Below are 25,715 nucleotides of genomic sequence, written 5' to 3' on the forward strand. Positions count from 1 at the left end.
TGCACACACAGATGGATATGTTATTTTAATAACGATGTCTGTCTAGTATATCTAAATGCTAATTAATCTTGCTGTTTTAAGTGTTAAGTGTTCAACACTGAGTTTGTTTAGAAAGCTTTTAAAACCTTTTTGCATATCTTATGTGGTGAACGTGGGTTTTTAAACCCAAGAAAAGCATTTGTGGTGATTTGAAATACTTTATAGTAAAATATTTTTGTTTCCCCTAGAGGAAGATGTGAAATTGTGTTTTTCTGATAACTTCTCACTTGTTGAAATAAAGTTGGCATTGTGTTAGCAAGATGGACTGTTTTCTTTCATACAAGGCATAGATACATTTATTTAAACTTCAGCAGAATTGTCACAATGGGCATTTCAAGACAGCCAATAAAATTAAGATTCAATTTTATTTACCTAATTTTATTTATCCAGATTATCTCCCTAAGCAATAGTGCAATATTTTATTTTTATAAGATCATTTCTCTTTGCATACCTATTTATTTAGCTATTGTTTATTTCAGTTGTAAATACCTGGAAAAAAAAAATAAAAACCCAATGATTAGATAGATGATAGCAAAAGAGAAATAAAGAGAAAGATACAGTATATAGAGAGAGGTATAGATGGATGGATAGATACAGGGATTTGACAGATATAGATAAGATAGATAGATGGGATATAGGCATTGGGGGGATTCAATTTTTTTTACTACAGGTTCTGTGGACGTAGCTTGGTGGGCATGGCATGGGAAGGATAGTGTAAAGTCTCCATTCCTTCTCTATTCCTGGGGGAAGGTTACTGCAAAATCCTCATTCCCACCCCACTGCAGGGGAAGGTTACTGCAAAATACCCTTTCCCTCCCCACCCCACTAACCTGCTTTCCAGCTCTGTTCTCCTGTGCAGGGCAACCAAAGAAGACCCAGCTGATCAGTTGGGACTCAGGAGGCAGAGAATAGATGGGGTTGGCGGGGCCAGTCTGAGGTGGTATTTGCCGGTTCACCGAACTACTCAAAATTTCCGCTACTGGTTCTCCAGAACTGGTCAGAACCTGCTGAATACCACCTCTGAATATAGGTAGATAAGCGATACAAGATAGATACTGGAGAGAGGAGGGGTCAATTTTACACTTCTGGAGGTGCTCCTAGGTAATTTTAGGAGTTTCTTGTAAGGAAACTATTGAATCTTTTCAGTTCTTCTCATTACACTTCAGACTCTTCAAAATTTAAATTGCAATCAAAACATTCTTTCCCTTGTTGCACAACATTGATCTAATTGGCCAGAAACCTTGGGGACAGAAGAACCCGGAAGCCTCATTGGTCGGAATTTGCACCCATCAATGCAGATTCCAGTGGTAGGCTAGGAACCTGTGATGGTAGCCGAGGCAACCGAGTGGATCTCAGAAGAGGTTGCTGTTTCTCCATCCCTGCTTCCATTGCAGAGAAGCTGCCCCAAATGGCAGAAAGGTGTGGCTGTTGGACCTGTTGTGGGAGGGAGAAAGGGGTAAGGTCTTAACAGATTTAAAAGAGTTAACATTAACAGAGTTGGAAGGGACCTTGTAGTCCAACCCCTGCCCAAGCAGGAGACCCTACCCCATTTCTGGCAAATGGCAGTCTGGTCTCTTCTTGAAAGGCTCCAGTGATGAAGGTCCCTCAGCTTATGAAGGCAACTTCTATTCCATTGGTTGATTGCTCTCGCTGTTGAATAATGTCTCCTTATTTCCAGGTTGAATATCTCCTTGATCATTTTCCATCCATTATTCCTTGTCTGGCCTTCAGGTGCTCTGAAAAATAGCTTGATCCCTTCCTCTCTGTGGCAACCCTTCAAATATTGGAAGACCGCTATCATGTCTCCCCTGGTCCTTTTCTTTACTAGACTAGCCAAGCCCAGTTCCTGCAAACGTTCATCGTATGTTTTAGCCTCCAGACCCCCAATCATCCTGGTTGCTCTTCTCTGCACTCTTTCTCGAGTCTCAACATCTTTTTTTATAGTGTGGTGACCAAAACTGGATGCAGTATTGTAGGTGTGGTCTTACCAAGGCTTTATAGAGTGGTATTAGTACCACTCTACTGATTGAATCCCTCTGTTAATGCAATTTTAAAAAAAACAAATTGGAAACCTTGACCTACATTTTGTCATTCCCCATTCTTATAACTTGATGGTGGTTCTTAGCTGATCAAGATTGCCCCATAAAACATCCACAGAAATAATGAATCCTTGCATTTGTAATTAATTTCTTGCCACCATGGATTTTCATATTCCCGTTTGAAAAGTTTGAGGTTATAGCTAACTGAATTCTGTTCGGATAAATTGAGAATAGGTTAAGTTAATTATTATAAAGAAGAAGCAACTTTCAAATGTAAAGGAAGGATAAACATACAGATAGTTTGATTTAATGTCTGTACAATTGTGATTCAAATTATTAGATTGGTTAACATCTACAGGCTTAAGGATCAATTACATTTGTTTGGATGGAGTTATTTTAGATAAAAGTTGTAGGTGCTTCATCACTGGAGGTTTTTAAGAAGTGACTGGACAGTCATCTATCAGAAATGGTATAGGGTCTCTTGCTTGAGGAGGGGGCTGGAATTGTTTCAGAATGGCTTCTTAATTTTTCTATAATAAAAATTCCAGATCAAAAGTTGTTGGATTTTTGTCTGCCTGATGATTCTTTCCAGTCCAGCCTGCCAAGAAGTAACAATTCCATCAATGAAAATTAATCAGAATAGAGTTGGAAGGGACCTTGGAGGTCTTCTAGTCCAGCCCCCTGCTCAAGCAGGAGACACTACAGACATTTCAGACAGGTGATTAAGCACCTACAACTTCTCAAGACAAGTTGTTCCACTTCTTGATTAGTTCCCATCCATTGTTTCTTGCCTTGCCTTCTTTTGCTTTGGAAAATCCTACTGGGTCATTTTACCCTGAAGTAAAGGAATATGTGGAACAAGAAATCTCAGACACTGTTGTGGTTAGCCGACAGCAGGTGCAGATGGCTGAGGAGAACAAGGACTCAGATGAGGGGCCAGGACCATTAGAGAGTGGACTTCTGCCTTCAGAGATTGCGGGGGCTGGCAGCAGCAATGAGGAGATTCCCGAGGAGCCTGTGCCAAGTACACATGCGCATGCAGGGTTGCTCACAGGAAAGAGCAGTTGCAGCAGCACAGGTGACTTGGGAGTAAGGCTGCAAGGCAATGGCCCCTCCTTCAAGAAGATAAAAGGCAGCCGTGAAGCGAACGTTCTTTGCAGGAAGCAAAGACATTTTGAAACTCAGCCTCATGGGCATTACAGTATCTTAAGTTGGTATTTGAAGAGTCTTGTGTTGTGAAATCTTTCTTATCTGTTATTCTTGGCAGACTACCACAGTTTTGGCGAAGCTTGTGCTTATCAAAGTTAATTAGTTTGCAGCAGCCTTTTAACCGGTGATTCATAAGAATCATTAAACGGTTTCTGTTCCCTTTGGTTCGTGTTTGCTTTATTGGAAAAGAGTTTAGGTCAGAACAGATACAGATTTCCAGTATGGTCTAGTAGCACTACAACCTGAGATACTGATATGTTCTACCAGATATTACAATCAATATCCAGGACTTCCCTTCAAACGACCATTAATCAGGACTGAAAAAAATAAATTAGAAATAATCATAATGACTTTAATTTTTTTCTTCATCCTCCCTCCAGAGAAATCCCTTCCACTACAGTTTCTTTAACAAGCATCACCAGTTTAGAGATAAATTTGTCTTTCTTGACTCAACCCCTGAAGATTAGCTGTGGCATTTGCTCAGCGGGAAGTCTGCTGTTGGAATATATGTCCTTGAGTACCTCTTACTGGGTACTGGAGACAACTTATAGAGGCATGGTTCATAGTGGTCTCTGGGACATCTGCTTAGAATCAAAATGCAACCTATACCAGTTTAATCTCTTAGGTAAGATCTCTCCACTCCATCTTGTAATGTCTTAAAGATATTTATTCACTCACTCATTCATTTTATATTCTGCCTTCCCTCCAGGAAGTCAAAGCAGCATATGCAATGCTCACTTCTCCCATTTTGAGAAATAGACTGGGTTTCAGCCATAGGAGGCTGCTGAAACTTCAGGGGAATTTACAATCAGTTCTCAAAGGAGAGAATTTGTTCTTTTGGGGCCCATTTCAGCTGCCGTGTTGGCTGTTGGACCCACTAGTTTGGGGTGGCTCTTCCTGACCCAGAACAAAATGAGAAAATTGAACTGATAAAAAGGAAACGCCTTTGAGCTAAAGACGGTGATTTACTCATGCCTTTTTCTAGGATGTCGACCTGATTTTCCAATCTAGCCTCTTACTTTCAGACCCAAGCCCAGAAACAAAACAGTGAGATCCAATTAAATCCAACCCTTTCTTTGCTTACACCTAAGAGACAGGATTTTGCCTAATTTGCCTTAAAAAAAAAAGGAGCCACGGTGGCGCAGTGGTTAGACTGCAGTACTGCAGGCTACTTCTGCTGCCTGCTGGTTGCCTGCAATTTGGCAGTTCAATTCTCACCAGGCTCAAGGTTGACTCAGCCTTCCATCCTTCTGAGGTGAGTAAAATGAGGACCCAAATTGTTGGGGGCAATAGGCTGACATTGTAAACCGCTTAGAGAGGGCTGTAAAACACGGTGAAGCGGTATATAAGTCTATTGCTATTGCTATTTACAGGTATAACCTTCTAATCTAGCAAGTGTATATCCTGAGAGATTTTACCTCTGAACCTCTTCCTTCCTCCCCATCCAGTTCAGGACTGCACAGTCTCTTAATCCAAGCTTCTTTCTGGGAAAGCTCAAGTGTCGCCAAAACTCCCCTTCTGCTCCTGCAGGTGCACAATCCATCACACTAACCCCAGATTTTCCCATGCAATCACTAGTTTCAAGATCAGACAAACTTGGTTAGGTGCTGCTGCTACCTATTGGGACCAAATTTTTGAACTGACATCCCAATTAATGTCTAGGTAAACATCAGGTACAAAGTAGAGATGCAAAACCCAGCTTTTTTTAAAAAATTCCATGCAGATCTCACTTCCTTTGTGATTCCTTTAATTTCAGCATTTTTTAAAAAAATATCCAATGGTTGCTAGCAACAGTGAGCCAGAGTGGAGTTTAAAAAGTTTTTTTTAATTTTTTTTTAGTGGGGCATCAAATGTATTGGAAGTTTAATACGCCTCTTTACGAGCGTTATTGTTTAGACTCGGCAATTTGCTACGAATTGTTGCAGAATTTTTGGGATGTTCTTTTGGGGTGCAAGGACAGGGTTGTGGGGCTGCAGTTATACACACCGAGGCACACTAATGTTTTTCTTTCTTTTCTTGGGCACAGCTCTGCACATCCACGTTACCCGTGCCTTCCTGCTAATGGCCCTCTTCTGTGGCTTCATAGGGTTGCTTTTCAGTTGCATCTCTTTTGAACGTAACAAGCTATACGACGTATCGGTGATAAAAGTAGCAGCCATCTTCAGCTTTAGTGCAGGTTGGTAATAGACTTGGGCAGCCTTTGAGAATTATTCCAGAAAGGGGTTTTGGAATGCAATCATAGCCTTTGCCTGCAACTCTTTAAAGCAACTAGGTCTCTGTTTGGTATTGTTGGAAGAAAAATCGGATCCAGTTCTAACCCAGGAGAAAGACGCTGAAAATAAAATGGAGTCAGGCCGCATTTTGGAAAGGAGATCTCTGTTTATTTAGTAGCCACAAACTTCAATTGACAGCAGCATGTTTCTGGGTTGGCTGACAAAATGGGTGTCAACTCGTAAAGCATTCCTGGACTGTTCTTGAGTTGCCATAGGCAGGAAGGGGGGAGAAGCTCAGTTGCTATGATCAGAAGCACATTCCACACATACCTTTCTCTAGATTGTATCCCAGGTTACTAGAGCAAGCCAGAGAAGCATGTTTTCTACAGCCCACGAAAGTGCTCAGTTGGAGAATGAGATTTATGACGCACCCTGGGAGGAGGGAGGAAACAGGGTCATAAGTGGGCAGTAAATTACGTGGGGCAGAGCCAAATACACTTGGGAAAGTGCCGACATGTTGCTCCTAATAAATAATTGGATTTCTTTTGAAAATTGGCTTGAGGCTCATGAATTAACTAAGGCATCCATCGGAACTCTGACAATGGGGTTGAGATAGGTGGGCATTTATATATTCTTTGGGGGCCTTTGGGGACATTCTTGGTGTTATGTAGTTCTGTAGCTGCTGCAGTCTCAGGGAGGGCCATTGTTCATGCTTCTACATATTCAAGGCATCTTTTTGGTACTTAAATCAGAAGCAATCCTCAGCCCTTATTTGAGGGACTTGGTAAATACAGATGCTGTTCTTCAGGATGTGAACCTGTGCTTTGCATGAAGGACGCCCTAAGGGTAAACTCAGGTATTTCTTCAAATTATTCCAGCTGTTGGACTATTTGTCTAAAACCAAAAGGTTTTTTTTTTTCCCCAGACAGTGCTTGCTTTCCAAAGTCGCTCAGACAAATTAAAAAGAGGGAGCAAAAAAAACAATCACCCCCTGCCTTTAAGCTCCCAATCTAAAGGGACAAGGGTGGAGAGAGACCAGCTGTTCCAGCCCAGAAAGAAATAGTGAGATATAGCCTGGCCTTGGTAGATAGTTCAGGTCAGTTAGTTGCATGTTGTTGGAGCTTCTGTTGGTTATTAGCAGTAGCAATAGCACTTAGATTTATACTTAGCACAATAGCACTTAGCAGTAGCAGTAGCACTTAGATTTATACTTCACGGTGCTTTACAGCCTTCTCTAAGTGATTTACAGATGAGTCCAAGATTGAGTCAACCTTGAGACGGTTAGAATCGAACTGTCAAATTGCAGGGCAACCGGCAGGCAGCAGAAGTAGCTTGCAGTACTGCATTCTAAACACTGCGCTACCGTGGCTCATTAGGGTATTAGGATATAACTCTTGCTCATATGGCTGGCCCTGTGGTTGATGGATAATTAGATTGTGTGGTCCTTCAGGTCTGTTGTCCCAGGATAATTCTCAGTTAAGAGCTGATGAACATCAGAGGTTTTCCACAGAGGTGGGTGAGGTTGCGAGGCTGCTCTTCAACTCTCACTCCACATTTCTTTTTCCTTCTCTTTTGTCCCTAGGTTTCCTTGTTCTGGTTGCCATGTCATTGTTCACTGCCATTCTTAGGAAATCCCCAGGATATGCCCAAAATTTAGTAACATTTGGCTCATCCTTCAGCTTGGGCTGGGCTTCCATTCTTATGTACATCATTACCGGTGAGTCATCTTTTCTAAGGTCTGCAGTTGTCTTTTCTTCTCTACATTTAATGTCATTATGTTTTTGACGCTAGTGATGGTTTGAAGGACTTCACAGTTTCTTCCCTTCAACCAAGCTGGAGAGGGCAGTTGGGAGACGAAGTCCAAGATATCTGAATTTTCAAGACTTGAAAAGGCAACTTTTTAAAATAAGTTGATCAATCAATCAATCATATTACTATCTCTGGCTTTGACAGGTGATTTGTATGACTCATTTTTTCCCCTTTGTTCCCCCAGGTATTCTACTTTTGCTGACTGAAAAAACCATCATTTCTTTAGCCTAGGCATCTACCCTCCCACTGAGACTTTTTAGAAAGTCACTTATAGCACATTTGCTGGTTTCATAATCATGGAAACGATTATGCGCTGGAGCATTTAGCTGGAGCAAATGCAACTTTATTCTGGGTATATGAAGAAAATATCCCATTTCTTCTCGTTCCAATGTAATTGGACCATGGTTTTGCCACTATGAATGGCCTTCAGACAGTTCTCTTCCATCTTGGCAGGACATTGGCATGCAATATTTTATGATAGCTGGAAATGACCATGGCTTGCTATGACATTCCAGAAGCTATGATCTGGGAGGAAAAAGTAGGAACTTGCTTCACCTTTAAATTGGAAACTGGGCATTGGTTTCCTGTTCTGACTTGCAGCTAAATAATGGCTCATGCTAATTTCACACGCCTTGGGTATCATAAGGAACCAGAGAGGGCTGAAACCAGGAAATGAGAAGGGAAGAGACAGAGAAGAAGAAAGCACGTCATGCTACTCCGTGACAGCCATTGTAAATAATGCCTCATTTGTCTTCACGCACCTCAAAAAGATACCTTACAATTATATTGTGGCAGTGAATCAAGGCTGACAATATTTCAGCCTTTCTCTAACTGAAAATGAATTAAACAATGCGTAGGTTTGCCCTAGGAGCATTAGCTTCCGGTGTAAGTGAGTGAGTATATGGTGGTGTCATGATGGCAGTAAAATGGACATCCTGAGGAGAACAGTGGTGTCCATTTTGGTTAGGCCTTGTTGTCTGAGGATCTGTGCAAATGCATGGGAATCTGGCATATAAATATATTTTTGTGGGGATCAGTTTACCTGTGGGTTGTATTTGTCAGTGAAAACACATGTGAATATGGTTTTGTTTGTTAGTTGTTGTCGATAAACATTCCATAACTATGTATTTGGCCCCATGGTTGCCTAGCCTTTCTTGTTCCATCCAGATTTTCTTGAGATCTTTTTAGATCATGCCTGTCTTGTTTGAAATTAAAAAAAGCAATTTTTCAGTGTTAAAAGTGTATGCAGTGACTTTTTTCCTTCCCTCCCAAAAACCCTCTGGCATGGTGTGGCAGATATAAAGGATTTGACTAGGGTGAAGTGATTCAGGTTAAATATCTGCTTATGTGATGACCCAGGGTGGGGTACAAAATAAACACAGTCACAAAAAACAGGTGAAGCCCCTTTTATTCCTTCACTTTGCTTCCAAGCTCCAAATATCCTTGACTGGAGACAAAAAACTCCCACACAAGCAGTTACAAGAAGGAGGAAATGCTGTTAAAATTATAAAGAGTAAAAAGCAACACAAACCAGGCAAGATAAGGGCTGGAAGATGTCCACAGATATTAGAACACACACGGGGAAGGATGCCAAAGGAGGCATCAGAGAGGAACAATAAACTAGAAATATTTCCATGCTTTGTTTCCAGCATTCGCCAGTACACAGGTCCATCCTCTTATCCAGTTGTCACAGCTGCAGCCCATGAAGAGGATCAAGGCCCTTTCCTTCCGAGTAGACTATGTCTCTCCCTTATCCTCTCCTCCCTGTGTGCCCTAGGATGGAGAGGGGATGTGTTGTGAATCAATAAAAGTTAATAAATGCAAATCAGGGTTTGAAAACCTGCACACTTGATTGGTCCTTATACAACAACTTTGGATTGGGCCAGAACTAGTCCCTGATTGGCCACTATTTGGACTATTCTTATTGGTTATTAGTTTGAACTTGTTGCTCATCTCATTGGTTAATAAGGTAGCAGCTAACCCTATAAAAGGGTTACTGCTGCCCATAGCCTTGCTCTGTTCTGTTCTATTTACTGTTATTAAAGAGTTGAAGTCACTGGTCAGATGTCTGGTCTCCATTATTCTCCATACTTAACAGGATGGGCCTGGGTCCTCCTCTGACTGCCCAGCCGGACTCTGCCATTCCATAACCTCCTCCACAACCTCCAGAGCCACACTTCCACTCCCTGTCAGCTGTTCCTCCTCTCCCTCAGAGTCAGTCTCCACCAGGGGCATGTCAGCTTAGTCATAAAGTTCATGGGTGGTCATGATGCATTCTTTACACAGACAACCAGCGTAATTTGTTTTGGCTGAATGTGAGTGTCAACCCAGTCAACTATGTTTTATTGAAACAATCATGATTCATTAAACCATATCTTGACATGTTAAATAGACCTGGTTGTTCTTTCTCTGTATGACTTACTTCCCGTGATTGCTGGAAGGCCACAGAGGACTGAAGGGAGAACCAACCAAAGTCCTCATGAGCTCCCTAGAAAGAAATGTCATAAATAAAAACACTTCTTTCCGTGCCTCATTTGAGTTGACTTCAAATACAGATGAAACAGATAGACATATTTAAGGCAATGGCAAGGCCTGGCCTCAGACAAAATATGTTGGTTTCCTTTAAGTGTAGGGTAAGCTCTGAAGAGATCATCATGGTGGAGTAATCCATTCTATAAATGGGTTTTAAGTACTCTTTAAGTACAGGTAATCCTTGGTGGTTCATTTAGTGATGATTCAAAGTTACAACGGCACTGAGAAAAGTGATTTATGGCCTAGTTTTCACACTTACCACCATAATAGCATCCCCAAGGTCATGTGGTCAAAATTCAGAGGCTGGGCAAGTGACTCATATTTATCAATCAATCAATCAATCAATCATCAATTCAGTTTATTACAATCACAGACCAGGGACCAGAACAAATAAAAACGTTCCGTGAATATCCAATTAAAAATTCTAGAATAAATAATAAATAACAGATACAATCTACGTTAAAATCCAGCAGCCTGTCAATTACACATGGCCTAACTATGCTAAAATAATAATCCATAAACTGTGAGGCCCGTAGTCAATTTAATATTAAAATGCAAGCAATACGCAGTGCAAAGGGTTTGCCACATTTGTGGTATAAAATAGCTATGGTGGATTAGACCAGAGGTGGTATTCAGCAGGTTCTGACCGGTTCTGGAGAACCGGTAGTGGAAATTTTGAGTAGTTCAGAGAACTGGCAAATACCACCTCTGCCTGGCCCCGGCACCATCTCTTCTCTGCCTCCTGAGTCCCAGCTGATTGGCTGGGTCTTCTTTGGTTGCCCTGCACAGGAGAACAGAGCTGGGAAGCAGGTTAGTGGGATGGGGAGGGAATGGGGATTTTGTGACCTTTTTTCCTTTTGCGACCTTCAGACAAGTAAAGTCAGTGGGGAAGCCAGATTCACTTAACAACAGTTGGACTAATTTAACAACTGCGGTGATTCACTTAACAACTTTGGCAAGAAAGGTCATAAAATGGGGCAAACTCACTTAAATATTTCACTTAGCAACAGAATTTTGACCAGACAGTACTATTTCCTGATTGCACTCTTCAAAAATCTCCTTCAATACTGTTATTGTTTAGCTTCATTTTTATGGGCCTGTGTATCTCTCCACTAGCTAAAATCTCATCCCCTCTTGTGTTCAGTTTTTGAAATTGTGATGTTGCTTACATTTGTTATGTCTTATAAAAACCAAAATAGGATCTATTTCCCACAAGAAGCTCTCTGCTCTTTAGGATTGATTCTAACACCTTCTTGTATAGGTTTCAATATTGCAATTTTATGTGTACCCTTAGTTTGTTTATTGGAATCTTATTTAACTTTCTGCTGTTTATTTCATTTTTTTTCCAATCCCTAAATTTATGACTGAAATTTCTTTTGATTTAGGATTGACTCATCTGACATTTACAAATTTGTTCTGAGTGGTGCAGGACCATTTTCCCTGTTGCTTCTTTGATTGGTTTAAATTTCCACATGTAGAATTCTCCAAGAGTCTGATTGGTCAAATGTTATGTTGCTTGGCAGTGACTGGATCAGCTGTAGCGTCCTAGGCAACCGGATATATTTCTGAAAGGGTTGATGCATCTCCAGAGTCAAACCCCAACATAAATATGGTAGACAGGTATGACAACAGGGTTGGGTTACCCTATGAGGCAGCAACCTAGAACTAGAGGTACAGGAGATGGCATTTCTGTAATATATAGGAATTCTGCTTCACTGGGTATCCAACCTTGGCATCTTTAAGACTTATGGATTTCAAGACTTCATTTGTGGACTTCAACTGTTGAAGTCCATAAATCTTAAACTTGCCAAGTTGAACATCCCTGGAATAGAAGGTCCATCCATCTCTCCTATCTACTATGTAACTGAGTAATTATTTAGACCAGAGGGAAAAGATCATTTAAAGATGCCCCCTTAGCCAAAAGTTCAACTATGATATCTATTGGAAAGGACATTTCCCTGAGCAACTCCTTAACTGTAGAACGTCACCCTATGGATAGGTGTTTGGTTCCTGCTCACCCCATTTGGATGATAAAACTTGTCCCTTTTGCCAGCCCTGTAATGGTCATTTTAAATTACTGGCAGTAATGTTTGTTTTGTTAAAATTTGATCTATGAACTGTTCCTTATCCTTGACTGTTGAGTCCTTAGTCTGGAAAAAAAAAATGGACTATTTAATTTTAATTCTCCCTTTGACGTAACAAGCAACATTATTTCCAGAGGGAGAAATACATACAGAACTTGATGGACACAAATCTTCATGTTGTCTTCTACAGTCAATGTTATTCTGAATTGTTTGTTCCCCTTTCATTTATCCCAGTCCTGAAAGTGAGATTAGGAGATTTAAAGGAGAACAGAGAGAAAGAACTACAAGTTCATTCTAAAATTTGGATAAGAAGAAAGGCAACTTTAGCTTCCTGGTGAAGTTGCCTATTGAAGTGGTACTTGTTTATCTGCTTTGGTAACCTGCTTTTGAACCTCTGGGTTGACGAGAGCTGAAGCACATGATGGAAACTCACCCCATCCTGCGGCAACCATCAGCCAGGTTGCTAATCTCATGAGCCACCAAATGTGGATAATGACTCACTTCTCTTCCTTTCTAGGACTATCTCAACCATATCGGTGTATTCTCAAACTAACTTTCGTTTCTTGATGCAACCCCTCTGGTTCAGCAGCCTGATTTTCTGCACTGCGAGTCTAATGTTGATGTTGATAGCCTTGTTCACCCCTTACTGGGTGACTGAAAGTACACCTCACGGCCTCCTTCATGGGGGTCTCTGGAGCATTTGCTTAGATCCAAATTGTGACTTTTATCCAATTAACCTAGGTAAGACTTTGAATATTTGCTTTAAATATTGAGCAAATAGTACACAATATTATGCAAACTCTCCGGTTCAGATTCTTTCATTTCGGTCACACACATAAATGCATTTATGCTACATCTGTTCTGTCTCTGTGTTGACTTATACATTTGCCATGAGGCCAGGCCCTGTGAGAATGTTTTTAATACATTGGCAAATATAGTGACAATGAAAACATTGTTATTTCAAGGAGTTTAGTGGCATATCTTAATTTCACCTTCATATTAATAAAAATCTAGATGTTCAGAACTCATTCTGAGCTAACATGCTTGGATATTTTTTACTGTTATTTACTGAATACAGGTAGATGCTTGGGTTTTGTTAAGTATTTAAGAGTTAAAGGCATAGTTTTCATGCAATATGCATGGAATTTTCATTGCTATTTTTGCTATTAGAATTTGCCATGAAAGCAATTTTGCTAAAAGAGCTAAGAGGAAAACAACCTGCTAGAAACCTCACAAAGATACAACATAGAGCTTAATGGTTATTTTCCAACGTATTTCCCTGGAGATTTTGCTGATGGCAAAACTTAATCTATTTTTTGTGAAGGTGGGCTAAAGAGAGTCCATCCATCTTTGTGCCATGACTACCTAATGCTATTCTTATCCTCTTTCTCCATGGATCCTAGCATGGTTTGTCCATACGACTAGGATTTTCCTGGTGCTTGGGACAATCTGTGGCTTCCTGGCTTGGTGCTGTGTCTCCTTTTCTTTCGTTCGTACCCAAGTGAACTCAGTCTCCCTGGTCTTGCTTTCCTCTATCTTCAGCATCATAGCAGGTAACTGTTGGGGTTCCTCCATTTTTATTTTACTGTATTGGCAGGCCCATCCTTCTTATTCTGACCTGGGCTTCACAAAATCACAAAGCCAACTCCTCGTCTCAACAAAACCCCATTAGGCTAATATGAATTCCTATCATTCGCACCCAGAGAAGTCCTGGCAAACAGTCTTTCAAGGGTGATTTACAACCACAAACCTTATCAGGCTTGGAGAGTTGCCAGGCCGATAGCTTCCAAGTGTAACGCTTTATCAGAAAATACTTGGCAAAGAGTCTCGAACGGATCTTCATCCTAATTAAATGAACGAATTGTCTCCTGCAAACCCCACTCCCCTTTCGCTCCTCTTTATTCCCTATTCACCATCCACCTGTGCCTTTAATCCCAAGTCGACCCTTGTTCCTCTTCTCCTGGCAGCTCTGGGCATGTGCACATTGGGAACAGGCTCCAGTTGCTCTTCTGCTCCACTGTTCTCCAACTCCGAAGGCAGCTGATAACTGTTGGACGGCCCTGGCCCCATCTCTGCCTCCGATGCAGAGCCCTTGTCAGAGCCTTCCCTGGACTCCAGGACTGGCCCATGTTCCTCCCCAACCTCCTCATTGTCCGAATCTGCCACCAACTCTGCTGGCAGGCTGCTGGCAGACCACAACACTTCTCTCTTGAAGGATATGCCATTGCAAGGCTGAAAAGTGGGCCATAAAATACTCTTCTTCACATTGCACTCTGTGACCTGTGCAGGATGATAACTGCTAGTTTGGAAAACCTTACAAAATGGATTGAGTGAATTCATGGAGTATTATTCTTGAGATGGTGTTTGAAGGCATGCTGACCTCAACCTGGAGTAACACTGAATCTCAGTGTCACCTCCAGGAGGGGAACAGCATCTCTTCAAATACTATTTGAACATGAGATATGATAGCAGTATTCCAGTATTTGAGAGGCTGCCATGAAGAGGAGGGGGTCAGTTTATTTTCCAAAGCACCAGAGAGCAAGACAAGAAACAATGGATGGAAACCAATCAAGGAGAGAAGCAACCTAGAATCAAGGAGAAACTTCCTAACAGGGAGGACAATTACCCAGTGGAACTGCCTGCCTTTAGAAGATGTGGGTGCTTCATCACTGGAGGTTTTTAAGAAGAGACTGGACAGTCACCTGTCTCAAATGGTATAGGATCTCCGGTTTGAGCAGAGGGCTGGACTAGAAGACCTCCAAGGTCCCTTCCAGATCTATTCTGATTCTAATATTGCAAGATAACAAGGACAGAAGAAAGATATGTTTTCACATCCTGCTTCTAAGTCCCTCACAAGCATCTGGTTGATCATGGTTGGTCATGGTGATGTTGGACCACGATGGGCCTTGCCCAGATTTGGCAGGGTTATTCTTTTGTTCTTATCAATGGCAGGCAAAGTAGAGCTGTTAATTCCCCTGAGCCTTTGGGATGTGACATATTGGCACCCCAATTGGAGAATGATATCACTTCTGCTTTGACCACCATTTTCTTATTACTTATCAGTTTATATGCTGTGGTTTTGTGTCCTTTTGGTTAGGTTTTATCAAGTTTGTTAAAAGCCAGCCAGAATTGGTTGAGTTGGGCACCCATGTAACTGTTTTTAAACAAACAAACTAATATTATATGCAATGTTCTTTTGAAGCAAATTCCTCCCCTCCCTCTCCTTCTCCTATTTGGCCTAGGTACTCTCTTCTTACTTGGCATGTGCATATTCACATATATATACAGGAACAGCAGGCCTTATACGCAGCATTTAATTATCTTTGGGTCCTCCTACAGCTTGGCCTGGGCTTGCATTCCAATGTTCTTCATAACAGGTGAGCCACAACATCTGACAGGGCTCATCTTGATAGCCATCTGCTTAGAGAGAATGTCCACCAAAGAAAAATAGACCATACAGAGAATTGGAAAATAAAGAGTTTTTAACTATTGCAGGGAAGAAGAACAATGCCAACTACCTTAGCAATGAATGTGCATTTTCTATTAGGAGCCATATAATTAGTTGAAAATGAAATAGGGGAAAAGAAAACATATGTAAAAACCAAAAGATAGATAGATAGATAGATAGATAGATAGATAGATAGATAGATAGATAGATAGATGATAGATAGATAGATTATTAGATTTATGATAGATAGATAGATTAGAGTTAGATGATCAATAGAGATAGATGATAGATAATTGATAGATAGATGACAGAGGATAGATGATAGATATGAATGATAGATATCTGATAGACGAGAGAGATGCTTGACAGAAAGATGGATGGATGATTGATTGTTAGACATAGATAGATAGATATGATAGATAGATAGATCGATGAGAGAGAGTTGCTTGATAGACAGACAGACAGACAGACAGACAGACAGACAGACAGATGGATGATAGATAGATGAGAGAGAGAGAGAACAAAAAGAAAAGAAAATCAGCATATTTTAAAACAAAAAAAAAAATACAGCTGGAATAAAATAAACATGTGATTAGCAGTTTTTTTTAAAAAAAATCAGCCAAGAATTCAACCAGGAGTGTATAGAGTGCAGAAGCACCAATATATGTTAGGCATTAATTTAGTAAAAGCCGGAGAATCATGAGGAAACACCTTAGCAACCAAAGCAAATATTTTAGCAGCAAACTAAGTCCATGTTCAATAACTGGGCAAGGATGTAACAGAATCCCTGGATTTCTTCTGGAAGCAAGTTTGCGTTCTATCCAAATGTTGCAATGGGATGAAGGTACCAGAGGGGTGCATGCGTGCGTGCGTGTGTGTGTGTGTGTGTGTAAGGAGTTACATCAATTAGAGTTAATTTGGATGAGTCTCAGCTTAGTCTGAAATTAACTTCTTTCTCTTTTTCCATCAGGTGCTTTACTGATGAAGACGCATCGAATCCTCTTCCAGTGATCCTGTCCAGCTAGCCAGAATAGTCACCAAGGAGAGCTCCTGTATGATTTTTGTCCCATTGGTTGTCTTGGCTAGATAAAACATAGCCTCATACCAGGAATGAGGTCACAGTTACAATATTCCCGTGTCTCAGTTGGAAATATGCTAAGTATGCCCTATGAACGTTTCTGTCTGTTCTCTAAGTAAGTAGAGCTAAATCAAAGTCTGACAATTTAGAACATCCCGTAACATTTTTGAACAGAATAAGGACCACTATTTTAAAGGATTTAGTTTTCATTTCAACAAGTCTTCAGCTAATCAAGATGTTCTTTCTTCTTTCTAAATAAATTAATAAATTTTAATGGATTTTTTTTGAATGAATTGAAAGGCATATAAACTTAATAAATAAAATGTATTTCTCAATGCTAGGTTTAACGATTCAAACTGCAGTGACTATTGCAATGGTTGATGTGTTGCAATTGTTTTAAGATGTCAGAGACCCAAGAATTAAGAAATACTCATCATAGTAATAATAATAATATTCTCTAGTAGTAATCTCATAATGACAGTGCTTTTCCCTCATAATATTAATACATATTAATTATTAATACTAATCAAAATTAATAAGTTACAATAATCAACCCTAATAATAAAATTAATTCTTTCTCTTGTGATTTTAGAAGTTCTAACTTCTGTTTCTCTTATTTAGCCATTGATGTTGCAATTGTTTTAAGATCTCAGAGATCCAAGAATTAAGAAATTCAACAGGAAACAAACTGTATATGGGTGGGGAGGGAATTTGCACATCAAGAGTCTTCCTTAAATTATAAAGGAAGTGATAGTCATCTGTTAACATATAGTATCTGGGAGTAGAGCTCAAGTATTCTAGAACTCTACTTCGGAGAGTTATCATCTGCAGGAAGGTCAAGGAACAGATTCTAAGCTGGTGAGATAGTATTTCTTTATTTCTTTAATCATTTAAGAATTGGCAAATTTTATTCTGAATGAGTTTCAAGAAGAACTGATGGGATCTAATCGTAAGCTTTTGAAATCAATATTTTACGCTAGGCTACTTTACTTAAGAAAAAGAGGGGAAAGTTAAATATTTTTCTGCTTGTATAATAATACCTCTAAGTTTTTTTTCATAATTTATATATATATAAATTCATAAAAATTTGTTTCATAATCAGTGAGATTAATACCGGCTGGATGTATTAGCTCAAGATTCCTTGAGAAATTCCTTGAGAAATCCTAAAGCTCTGATCTTCTTTAAGATGTTCATCTTCTTAAAATGTTCGCTCATTTCTGATAAATTTGATCACTTGTCCGTTTAAATGAAAGCATTCTGGGTTTTTGAATGGAACATGTGCTAAATGTGCTAACATTAAATATAGAAGGAAGGATACAAAAGAAAACAAGCTACTGAATCTGACAGCCAGAGTTTCTGTAACAACTCTTTGAAATCTGTGGAGCTAAATGGTAGTTCTTGAACAGAAACATTCAAAACACAATCCTTTGTGTGTGTGTGTGTGTGCATAAAAATATGTGAGATTTTTCTCTTTCTTTCTCCCCACTTCCTAGGGGGGAAAAAGTTGACTTTTCCTTAAATAATCTGTAATTTAAGATTTACCTTTGCATTTCCCCCAATTAAAAAGTGATAGGAATGGTTAGAAAATAAGTAAATAAGGAACAGAGACCTGGATTTAAATGCCCATGGCCACTTTCAGTGAGTGAATCAGAGGTAGCTGCTTTCTGTCAGCAATAGCTACCTAACTTTTTAAGTTTCTGAGCAGGATAAAATAGGGGTGGTTCTCTTCTCCTTCACCTGGAGAGTTACTGTAACTCTGAAAGGAAAGATAAAACAGAAATGGCCTTGAAGCATTTGCATGGATTGCAACTCTTTCTTCAGCAGCTGCAGGATTTATATTGAAAGGAAGTGAGGAAAACCAAACTCAACAACTTAAAATGAAAACAATGGATTTCATTTCCCAGGCAATGCCTATTGAGAGTACAAGCAATGCTCCCAGTTTCTGAACTTTTGACACAATGGATCCTTTAAAAGAGATCCACTCCCGCTCAATCGCAATCCACAGCCTTGGTGAACCAATGAAATCTCACCGTTCCTATGATCTAAAAACATCCACTCAGAAAGACAAAGTTGATCCTAACTCCCAAGTAATAGCTGGGTGTCAGACAAGAAAGTTGTGGATGTTTCCTTCGGATTAACCAAAGATTGCTCTGCGTATCCAAAGTAGCAAAATAAATAGAACAAAAATGAAGATCTAGAAATTCAACTCTGCTGTTCCTAATTCGCCTGTTATGCTGTGAAATGCATACATTTGAATCCCACCACTGGGTCAAACACAATCCTGATGTGATCCTCAATGAAATCGAGTTGGATACCCCTGCTCTAGAATAACCCTACCGCGTTTTTCAAAGGGAAATTTTTTGTTTATTTATTTATTTTCACATTTATTGAATCCCCCTAAAAAAGAGGGATAGTGGCAATGGCAAAAACTATATTTATTATTATTCAGACGCTAAAACCCGAATAAGACGCCCAGTGAACAAATTCTAACTGCAGAATATTTTAGGACACATAAGTGAGTCCCATTGCTGTCACAATTGTCTCCTTAGATAAATAAATAACACAGGCCGCATTCTATTAGAATGGGAAGTTTCCAATTTTGTCCCCATTTTTAGAAAGGAGACAAGGAAGACTCCCCCCCCCCCAAACTATAGGCTCATAAGTCTTATTTATATAAGGTGCGCCAAAATTCATTTGAGCAAAATATAGGACTGAATGTGGGGGGGAACCCCTCTTGGTGGAAGGATGGCTCGATTCAGAATGGAGTGCTCTCTAAGAGACAATAGTTTTATTTTACAATGTATTGTGAAATGCACATCTATTGGTAAGGAATTGTGTGCTACCTTTATAGTTTTTGACACCATAAACAGAAACATTTTGAGGAAGAAACCAGACACATTTAAACATGGAACCGAGATTCTTCTTCCTGGTAAGTCAGTCTCTATTCAGATAACTATCTGAAAGTCTACACTGGGATCAGTGGCTCTCCGTTTCAAGGCAATTGGACCAGTAATTTTCCAAATATATTTCCACATTCATGAAGCCAGCATGATGCCATGGAGCGATATTACCTTCCCACCTATTTTATCTACTCACAATTGCATGTTCTTGAACTGCTAGGTGAGCAGGAGCTTGGTTGCATGGCACTCAAATCTTGAACCTAGTGCCAGCCTAGTGTCTTAACCACTAAGCCACCACCTGGCTCTCAATGGCTCTCATTCTTCCCAGGGAGTTTACTGTGTACTAAAATCACACACACACACACACACACACACACACACACACCTCAAATTGTTAGCAGACAAAGTAATTAAGATGTGTAACCATCAGACCTGACTTTGCAACTAAGAACAACAAACCATAAATGATCAAAGTAATGAACATCAATGACATAAAATTAATGTTCTCCTCCAGTTCCATCCCACACCTTTTGGCCAGTGGCAGACCAGCGCATCCCATAGAAATGAGTGCCCTACATTTCGGTGCTGTGTTCTGTTCCTTCATCAGTCTTCTGTGCCTGCTCACTGCCTTGGGCTCAGACTATTGGCTAGCAGATTCCGGCTCACATTTGGGTCTATGGAAAATCTGTAATCACGGAGCATGTCAATCACTTGGTGTGGAATGGGTGCCAGGTAAGATTCAATATTTCAAATGCATCACTAGCCTGAAAGGCCCAGGAACTTCCACCTTGAATTCTTATCTTGTGTCTGCATTGGTTCCCTACAGCCACTTTACATGCCATCCGAACCTTCATGTTTCTGGGGATGATCGCTGGAGCTGTCTCTCTCGGTGGGCTTTGCGTCATGAATAGTCAACCCAGACTTGCATATATGGCCAGCTTTACTGCAGGTAAGAATCTTTACAAGTGTCTTTTCCCAGTTATGTTTTTTGTGTGGCTTAGTTCAACACTATCACTACTAATTTATATCACACACACACACACACACACACACACACAGAGTATATTTATGAGTGTGTGTGTATTATAGTACAGTACTATACTGTACTGTACTGTACTGTACTGTACTATACTATACTATACCATACCATACCATACCATACCATACCATACCATACCATACCATACCATACCATACCATACCATATCATACCATACCATACCATACCATACCATACTATACCATATTAGCCAGGGTGGACAGTGATTAGAATTCAGTATTATATACTACACTACACTACACTACACTACACTACACTACACTACACTACACTACACTACACTACACTACACTACACTACCCAGGGTGCAGTGGTTAGAATGCAGTATTGCAGGCTAATTCTGCCAACTGCCAGCAGTTTGATCCTGACAGGCTCAAGGTTTAATTATTCCAAGATCAATAAAATGAGGATCCAGATTGCTGGGGGCAATATCCTGACTTTGTAAACTGCTTAGAGAGGGCTATCAAGCACTATGAAGAGTATACGTCCAAGCACTGTAAGTCCAAGTGCTATTGCTATTTGAAACTTCCTCTTTTTCAATTACACCCATAGTGTCATTCCCAATTCTATGTTCTGCCTGCTTTTGAAGTTCATTTCTTCATATGTTTTAGCTACTTTTTAAAAAAAGAATAGTAATGTTGTGTACCATCTCAGAAAATAGTAGAACCTATCTGATTTTGGATGACCTCAAACATCTAAGCAACATTGAACTGGCCTAATACATGAATGGGACACCACCCCAAAAGCTCAGAGATGTAGGCTAGACAGGGAAGTTGAAAAGGCAGCCCAAAATAATGGACACAGCTGTGTTTAATGATGATGATGATGATACAATCAGAAAGGTACAAGGCAGTGTACAAAGTTAAAACATCAAAACAATAACAATAACATCAAGACCAAATACAGAAATTTGAGTTTTGGGAAATTGTATAATTACAATTGTTTCAACTATTTGCCATCAACCAGACAGGACAACTTCATCCTGTGCCCCTCTTGAAAACCAGTTTTTTTAAAAAAGCTTTTCTGAAGAACAACATGGGAGGGGCTAATTAACCTTAGACCTAGTGGGCTTTTCTAGGGTATGCCTGCAATATCTCAAAAGATAGTTAATCCCCCCTTTTTCTTATCGGCCACCCACAGTCCAAAACGTCCACCAATCTCTTTTGTTCATTTTACTATGAGAAACAACCAGCCATTCTGGGACATCTGCTTGGTGTGTCCTTGAGGTGACAGCAATGTCTCATGGAAGCCGATGGATGCTTGAATACCATCCTGCCACCCTGTATTCCATCCACCCTGCTCCCTCTTATTGCCACAATGCAAACAAAGGAAAAATGTCGGTGAAAGTGTGAGTCAGTCTTGACAGCATGAACCTAGTAGGCACTTCCAAGGGCAAAGAAAGCATGGCTCCAGTATCTCATCAGATGGCATTGTTAGTTGAGGGGAGATGGAACACACCCATCTTGTCTGTCTTTGTAAGATGGACAGAGACAATGAGACAAAGACAGTCCCATTAAGATCCAGGAGCCAAATAAGCAAAGGCATTATAGATTAAAAACCAGCACCTTGAACTGCACTCACAAACCAACCAGAAATCATTGCAACTCTTGAAGTGTTGAAGTCTGGTGGAGATACTGAAGTCTATTCATAATTATTCATGCAGCCACCTTTAGTTTCCAATGCGTCTTTCAAGAGTATCTTCAAGCATGGCCCTGTGTACACTAGCCCAGACAAGAGATGACTGTGAGAAGAGTCTTTTGATACAGGAAAGAATGCAGTTCACTGTTAGAACAGATTTATAAATGGAAAAATATACAGAGAAAACAAAATTGGCAAACTGACCCATAGATCCTTTTTCAAAAGGCAACTGGGCTTTCTTTGTTTTTCATTGAAGACGTTTCGCTTCTCATTCCAGAAGCTACTTACCGTAAGTTCTTTCGTTGTATGAGAAGCAAAACATCTTCAAGAAAAAACATAGAAAGTCCAGTTGCCTTTTGAAGAAAGTACTTTTTGGGACAACCATGACCTGGATGACTGAGAATCTCCACAGACATTTGGCAAATTAATCCATCCTTCCCTATGCCAGTTTCTGCATTTGGAGGAAATACGAAATACTTGGATTATACTAATGTAATAAACATCCCAAGAGGCTGCCACCTTTTTTGTAATGAGAGTTGAAAAACCCATCGATGTCTTCCATACTTCTGAAAGAAATGTCCCTACTTCTACCTCTACTTCTCCCTTGATTTTCAGGCCTCTGCGTCATGATTGCCATGTCCATTTTCTCAGGAAGGGCTGATTCTACCAGCAAATTTGGATGGTCTTTCGGCTTGGGTTGGGCTTCTTTTCCTTTGTACCTTCTAAATGGTAAGGATATTTTGTGAATACCTTTGTGAGATTTTTCAAAGGGTGCACATTGATGCATTCTGTGAATTTTATTTCATTTTGGGTTGGGAACTAAGCACATTTCCCTGGCAGGAGAGGAATCAGCAACATTTAAATATCCAAACATCTGTATATCCTGTATTACAGCTTATCCAATCCGTTGCTTGGTTGGGACCAAAAAGATTTGAAGTTCCAGACATTTAGGAGATACTCATTTATCTCATAAGGGACATGGTGGTTCAGTAGCTAAGACACCGAGCTTGTCGATCAGAAAGGTTGGCAGTTTGGCAGTTCAAATCCCTAGCATCGCGTAATGGAATGAGCTCCTGTTCCAGCTTCTGCCAACCTAGCAGTTCGAAAGCCCATAAAAAATGCAAGTAGAAAAATAGGGACCACTTTGGTGGGAAGGTAACAGCACTTTGTGCGCCTTCAGTGTTTAGTCATGCCAGCCACATGACCACGGAGACGTCTTTGGACAGTGCTGGCTCTTTGGCTTTGTAATGGAGATGAGCACTGCCCCCTAGAGCCGGAAATGACAAGCACATATGTGCAAGGAGAACCTTTAGCTTTACCTTAGTTTACCTCATATATCTGACATTAAGACTGTCTGCAGTTAAGAGCAATAGATCTATTCTGGACCATTGACTTTTAAGGATTAGACCTTGGTCATAAAAAGATGAATAAAGAGATGTGATTGAGTTCAGACCTCCATAGATTCCTGGTTTGTTAGTTTTTAATTCTACTTCATCTGCTGGGTAGCTAATCCATTATTATTATTTTTCCTTTGGATAGGTTGTCTTACTTATATATTGTATAAGAATACAGCAACAACAGCGTAGGAGAAATGCAACGCTGTCTTTGGAGATGACCAGTGAAGCTGCGTTGGTAACCTGGAGGCACAGATCAGAATTATTTGCCCTGCACCAAATTTATAAATGAAGGATGAAGGATAAATGAAGTTTCAATGTAGGAAAACAGCCATACATTCCCAGCCCCTCCCCATCCCATTTTTCTCTAAAATATTCAAAATGTTTTCTTTCTGAAGTCCATTTGGATTGGCAAATGTTAAGAACTTTGGGAGGCTTCTGCAACAGGTCCCAGAAAGCAGGAATTCTATTGTTCTCCCTTCTTTCCTGTTCCAGGAAACCAAAGGTGCTTTTTGATTTATCTGTGGTCTCAGGGGACCCAGGGGGCATAGATAAACTTCCAAGTGGCCTCCATGACTTTCAGAAAGAGTACTAAGGACCAGATGACTGCAAGGGATACAAATCCTTCCCTCTTCCACCATTCAGTCAGAAGTGAAGAAGCTTCTTGGATGAGAATGAAATGTCTTCAAGGGGAAAGAAAAGTCCAATTGCCTTTGGTTTAACCATGACCTGGATGACTGAGAATCTCCATAGATTCTTTCAGGAAAGTTGATTTCCATTCTTCTCAAGGGACAAAAAAAAATAATGTTTTTTCTGGCAAAAAAAAAAATGGAATGGGATGATCCCTGACATGCTTTCGTTCCTCTCCTGGTGATCAAGAATTCTCTGGAAAAAAAAACACCAAACTCACCTTCACTGCATCTCAGGTTTCCCCCTTTTCCATATCGCACCTTTGAAATTTTGTTTTCTAGAAATCAGATTTTTTGTACTTTACGATAAGGAACTTTAAAGAATCATATAACTCGTGGCATACACTCTCAGGCTTTGGCCTTTTATAATTGTATAATTATAAATCACCTGTTCTTCTTCCACCTGTTCTTCAATAGAATATTTGGAGGGAAAATGACATTTTCAATTCAACTGAATTTATGCCATTTGAACTACTTTCAACAATGTTTTTGTATCAATGACTGAAGTCTTTATCTCTAAACATGTGCAACATATACTCTTCAATAAAAAGGCATAAATATTTGCAATGTTTCGTGAGAGTTTCATTGGAGAAGGGAAACTTGATTGGAGGTGGAGGCCAACTATGTCAACTGCCCCTCAGCACCACTGAAATTAATGGGAGCTACGTTAATTCATTCATTTTTAGTGAGTTAGGGACTTGTTTGTAACGGAGTGAGTCCAACATAGAATGTAAGCCTCTGATAAGAAACTCAGCTAAGAATGCAATGTTCACAAATAAGGGCTGTGTGGTAATATAATCTATTGATCATTTTATCATTTTCTGTAAGGCCTTTGAATACTAGCAGTAAGTCTAGGGAGATGTGGGCATTCTTGGTGGGGGTAGGAGTACCTTTGCTCATGAGTGTCTCATCCTGTTTGATTCTGCAAGTTTAGAAGGAATAGGAAAATATGTAAAAGTTCAAGGTACACAGTTGTGCTTTCTCATGGGACTTTTCAAACTTTCCCATGAGACTTTCCGTGGCTGTATCTCATCCTAACAAAGTAACATTTGGGACTTTCCAAGATTGTGTGTTCTCATGCTGGTGAAGTAATCTCCTGTTGAGGTCATTGTTTTCTGAATATGCATACTGTATTTTGCTTGTGTTTTTTCTCAATAAATACTGCTACCTGAGTTCACTCAGGGTTGGCATTTTCTCAGAGACAGTTCCCTGTGTCTCATTTCAAATGTCAATCCACCATAGGCTGTTAAATATAAAATGTGTTCAATAGCCAATACTTGAATAAATAAGGAGAAGGAAAAGTCTATAAGGAAAATTGTATTTGATCACAGACCAAAATGCATAGAACCAGCTGAACGTCACTCATGACTTACAATAAAATACTGTATAAGGAGGGAGAGCCCGGGTATTTATTTATCCCAATCCTGTGTTAGACAAGAAAATCCTGTATTAGACAAAAAAAATCCTGTAGTCGGGACTCACACTGTTGTACTGTCTCTCTCTCAGTGTCTCAAGTATTCCTCTCTAAAATATAATGAGGGAGAGCCAGTTTGATGTAGTGGTTAAGGCATCAGACTGGAAAC

The 25,715-nt window shown here is 40.0% G+C and overlaps 2 protein-coding genes across 2 annotated transcripts; both read left to right on the plus strand.

Annotated features, from left to right (window-relative positions):
- Positions 1–1,364: 1,364 nt before the first annotated feature.
- Positions 1,365–7,540, plus strand: LOC113423257 (protein NKG7-like). The gene is made up of 5 exons (XM_026684573.2): positions 1,365–1,495; positions 3,668–3,912; positions 5,314–5,463; positions 7,083–7,217; positions 7,494–7,540. Exons 1-5 carry the CDS (start codon positions 1,365–1,367, stop codon positions 7,538–7,540), a joined length of 708 nt encoding a protein of 235 aa, XP_026540358.1.
- A 9,683-nt stretch (positions 7,541–17,223) lies between these two features.
- Positions 17,224–23,849, plus strand: LOC113423275 (protein NKG7-like). Its single transcript, XM_026684589.2, has 5 exons — positions 17,224–17,309; positions 19,866–20,083; positions 20,178–20,300; positions 22,665–22,778; positions 23,589–23,849. Exons 2-5 carry the CDS (start codon positions 19,915–19,917, stop codon positions 23,633–23,635), a joined length of 453 nt encoding a protein of 150 aa, XP_026540374.1. The 5' UTR covers positions 17,224–17,309; positions 19,866–19,914; the 3' UTR covers positions 23,636–23,849.
- Positions 23,850–25,715: the final 1,866 nt, after the last annotated feature.

This window comes from Notechis scutatus, chromosome 8 (assembly GCF_049901735.1).
Source record: "Notechis scutatus isolate UNSWTSFEM ecotype Mainland chromosome 8, rNotScu1.2, whole genome shotgun sequence".
In the NCBI taxonomy this organism is placed as follows: Eukaryota; Metazoa; Chordata; class Lepidosauria; order Squamata; family Elapidae; genus Notechis; species Notechis scutatus.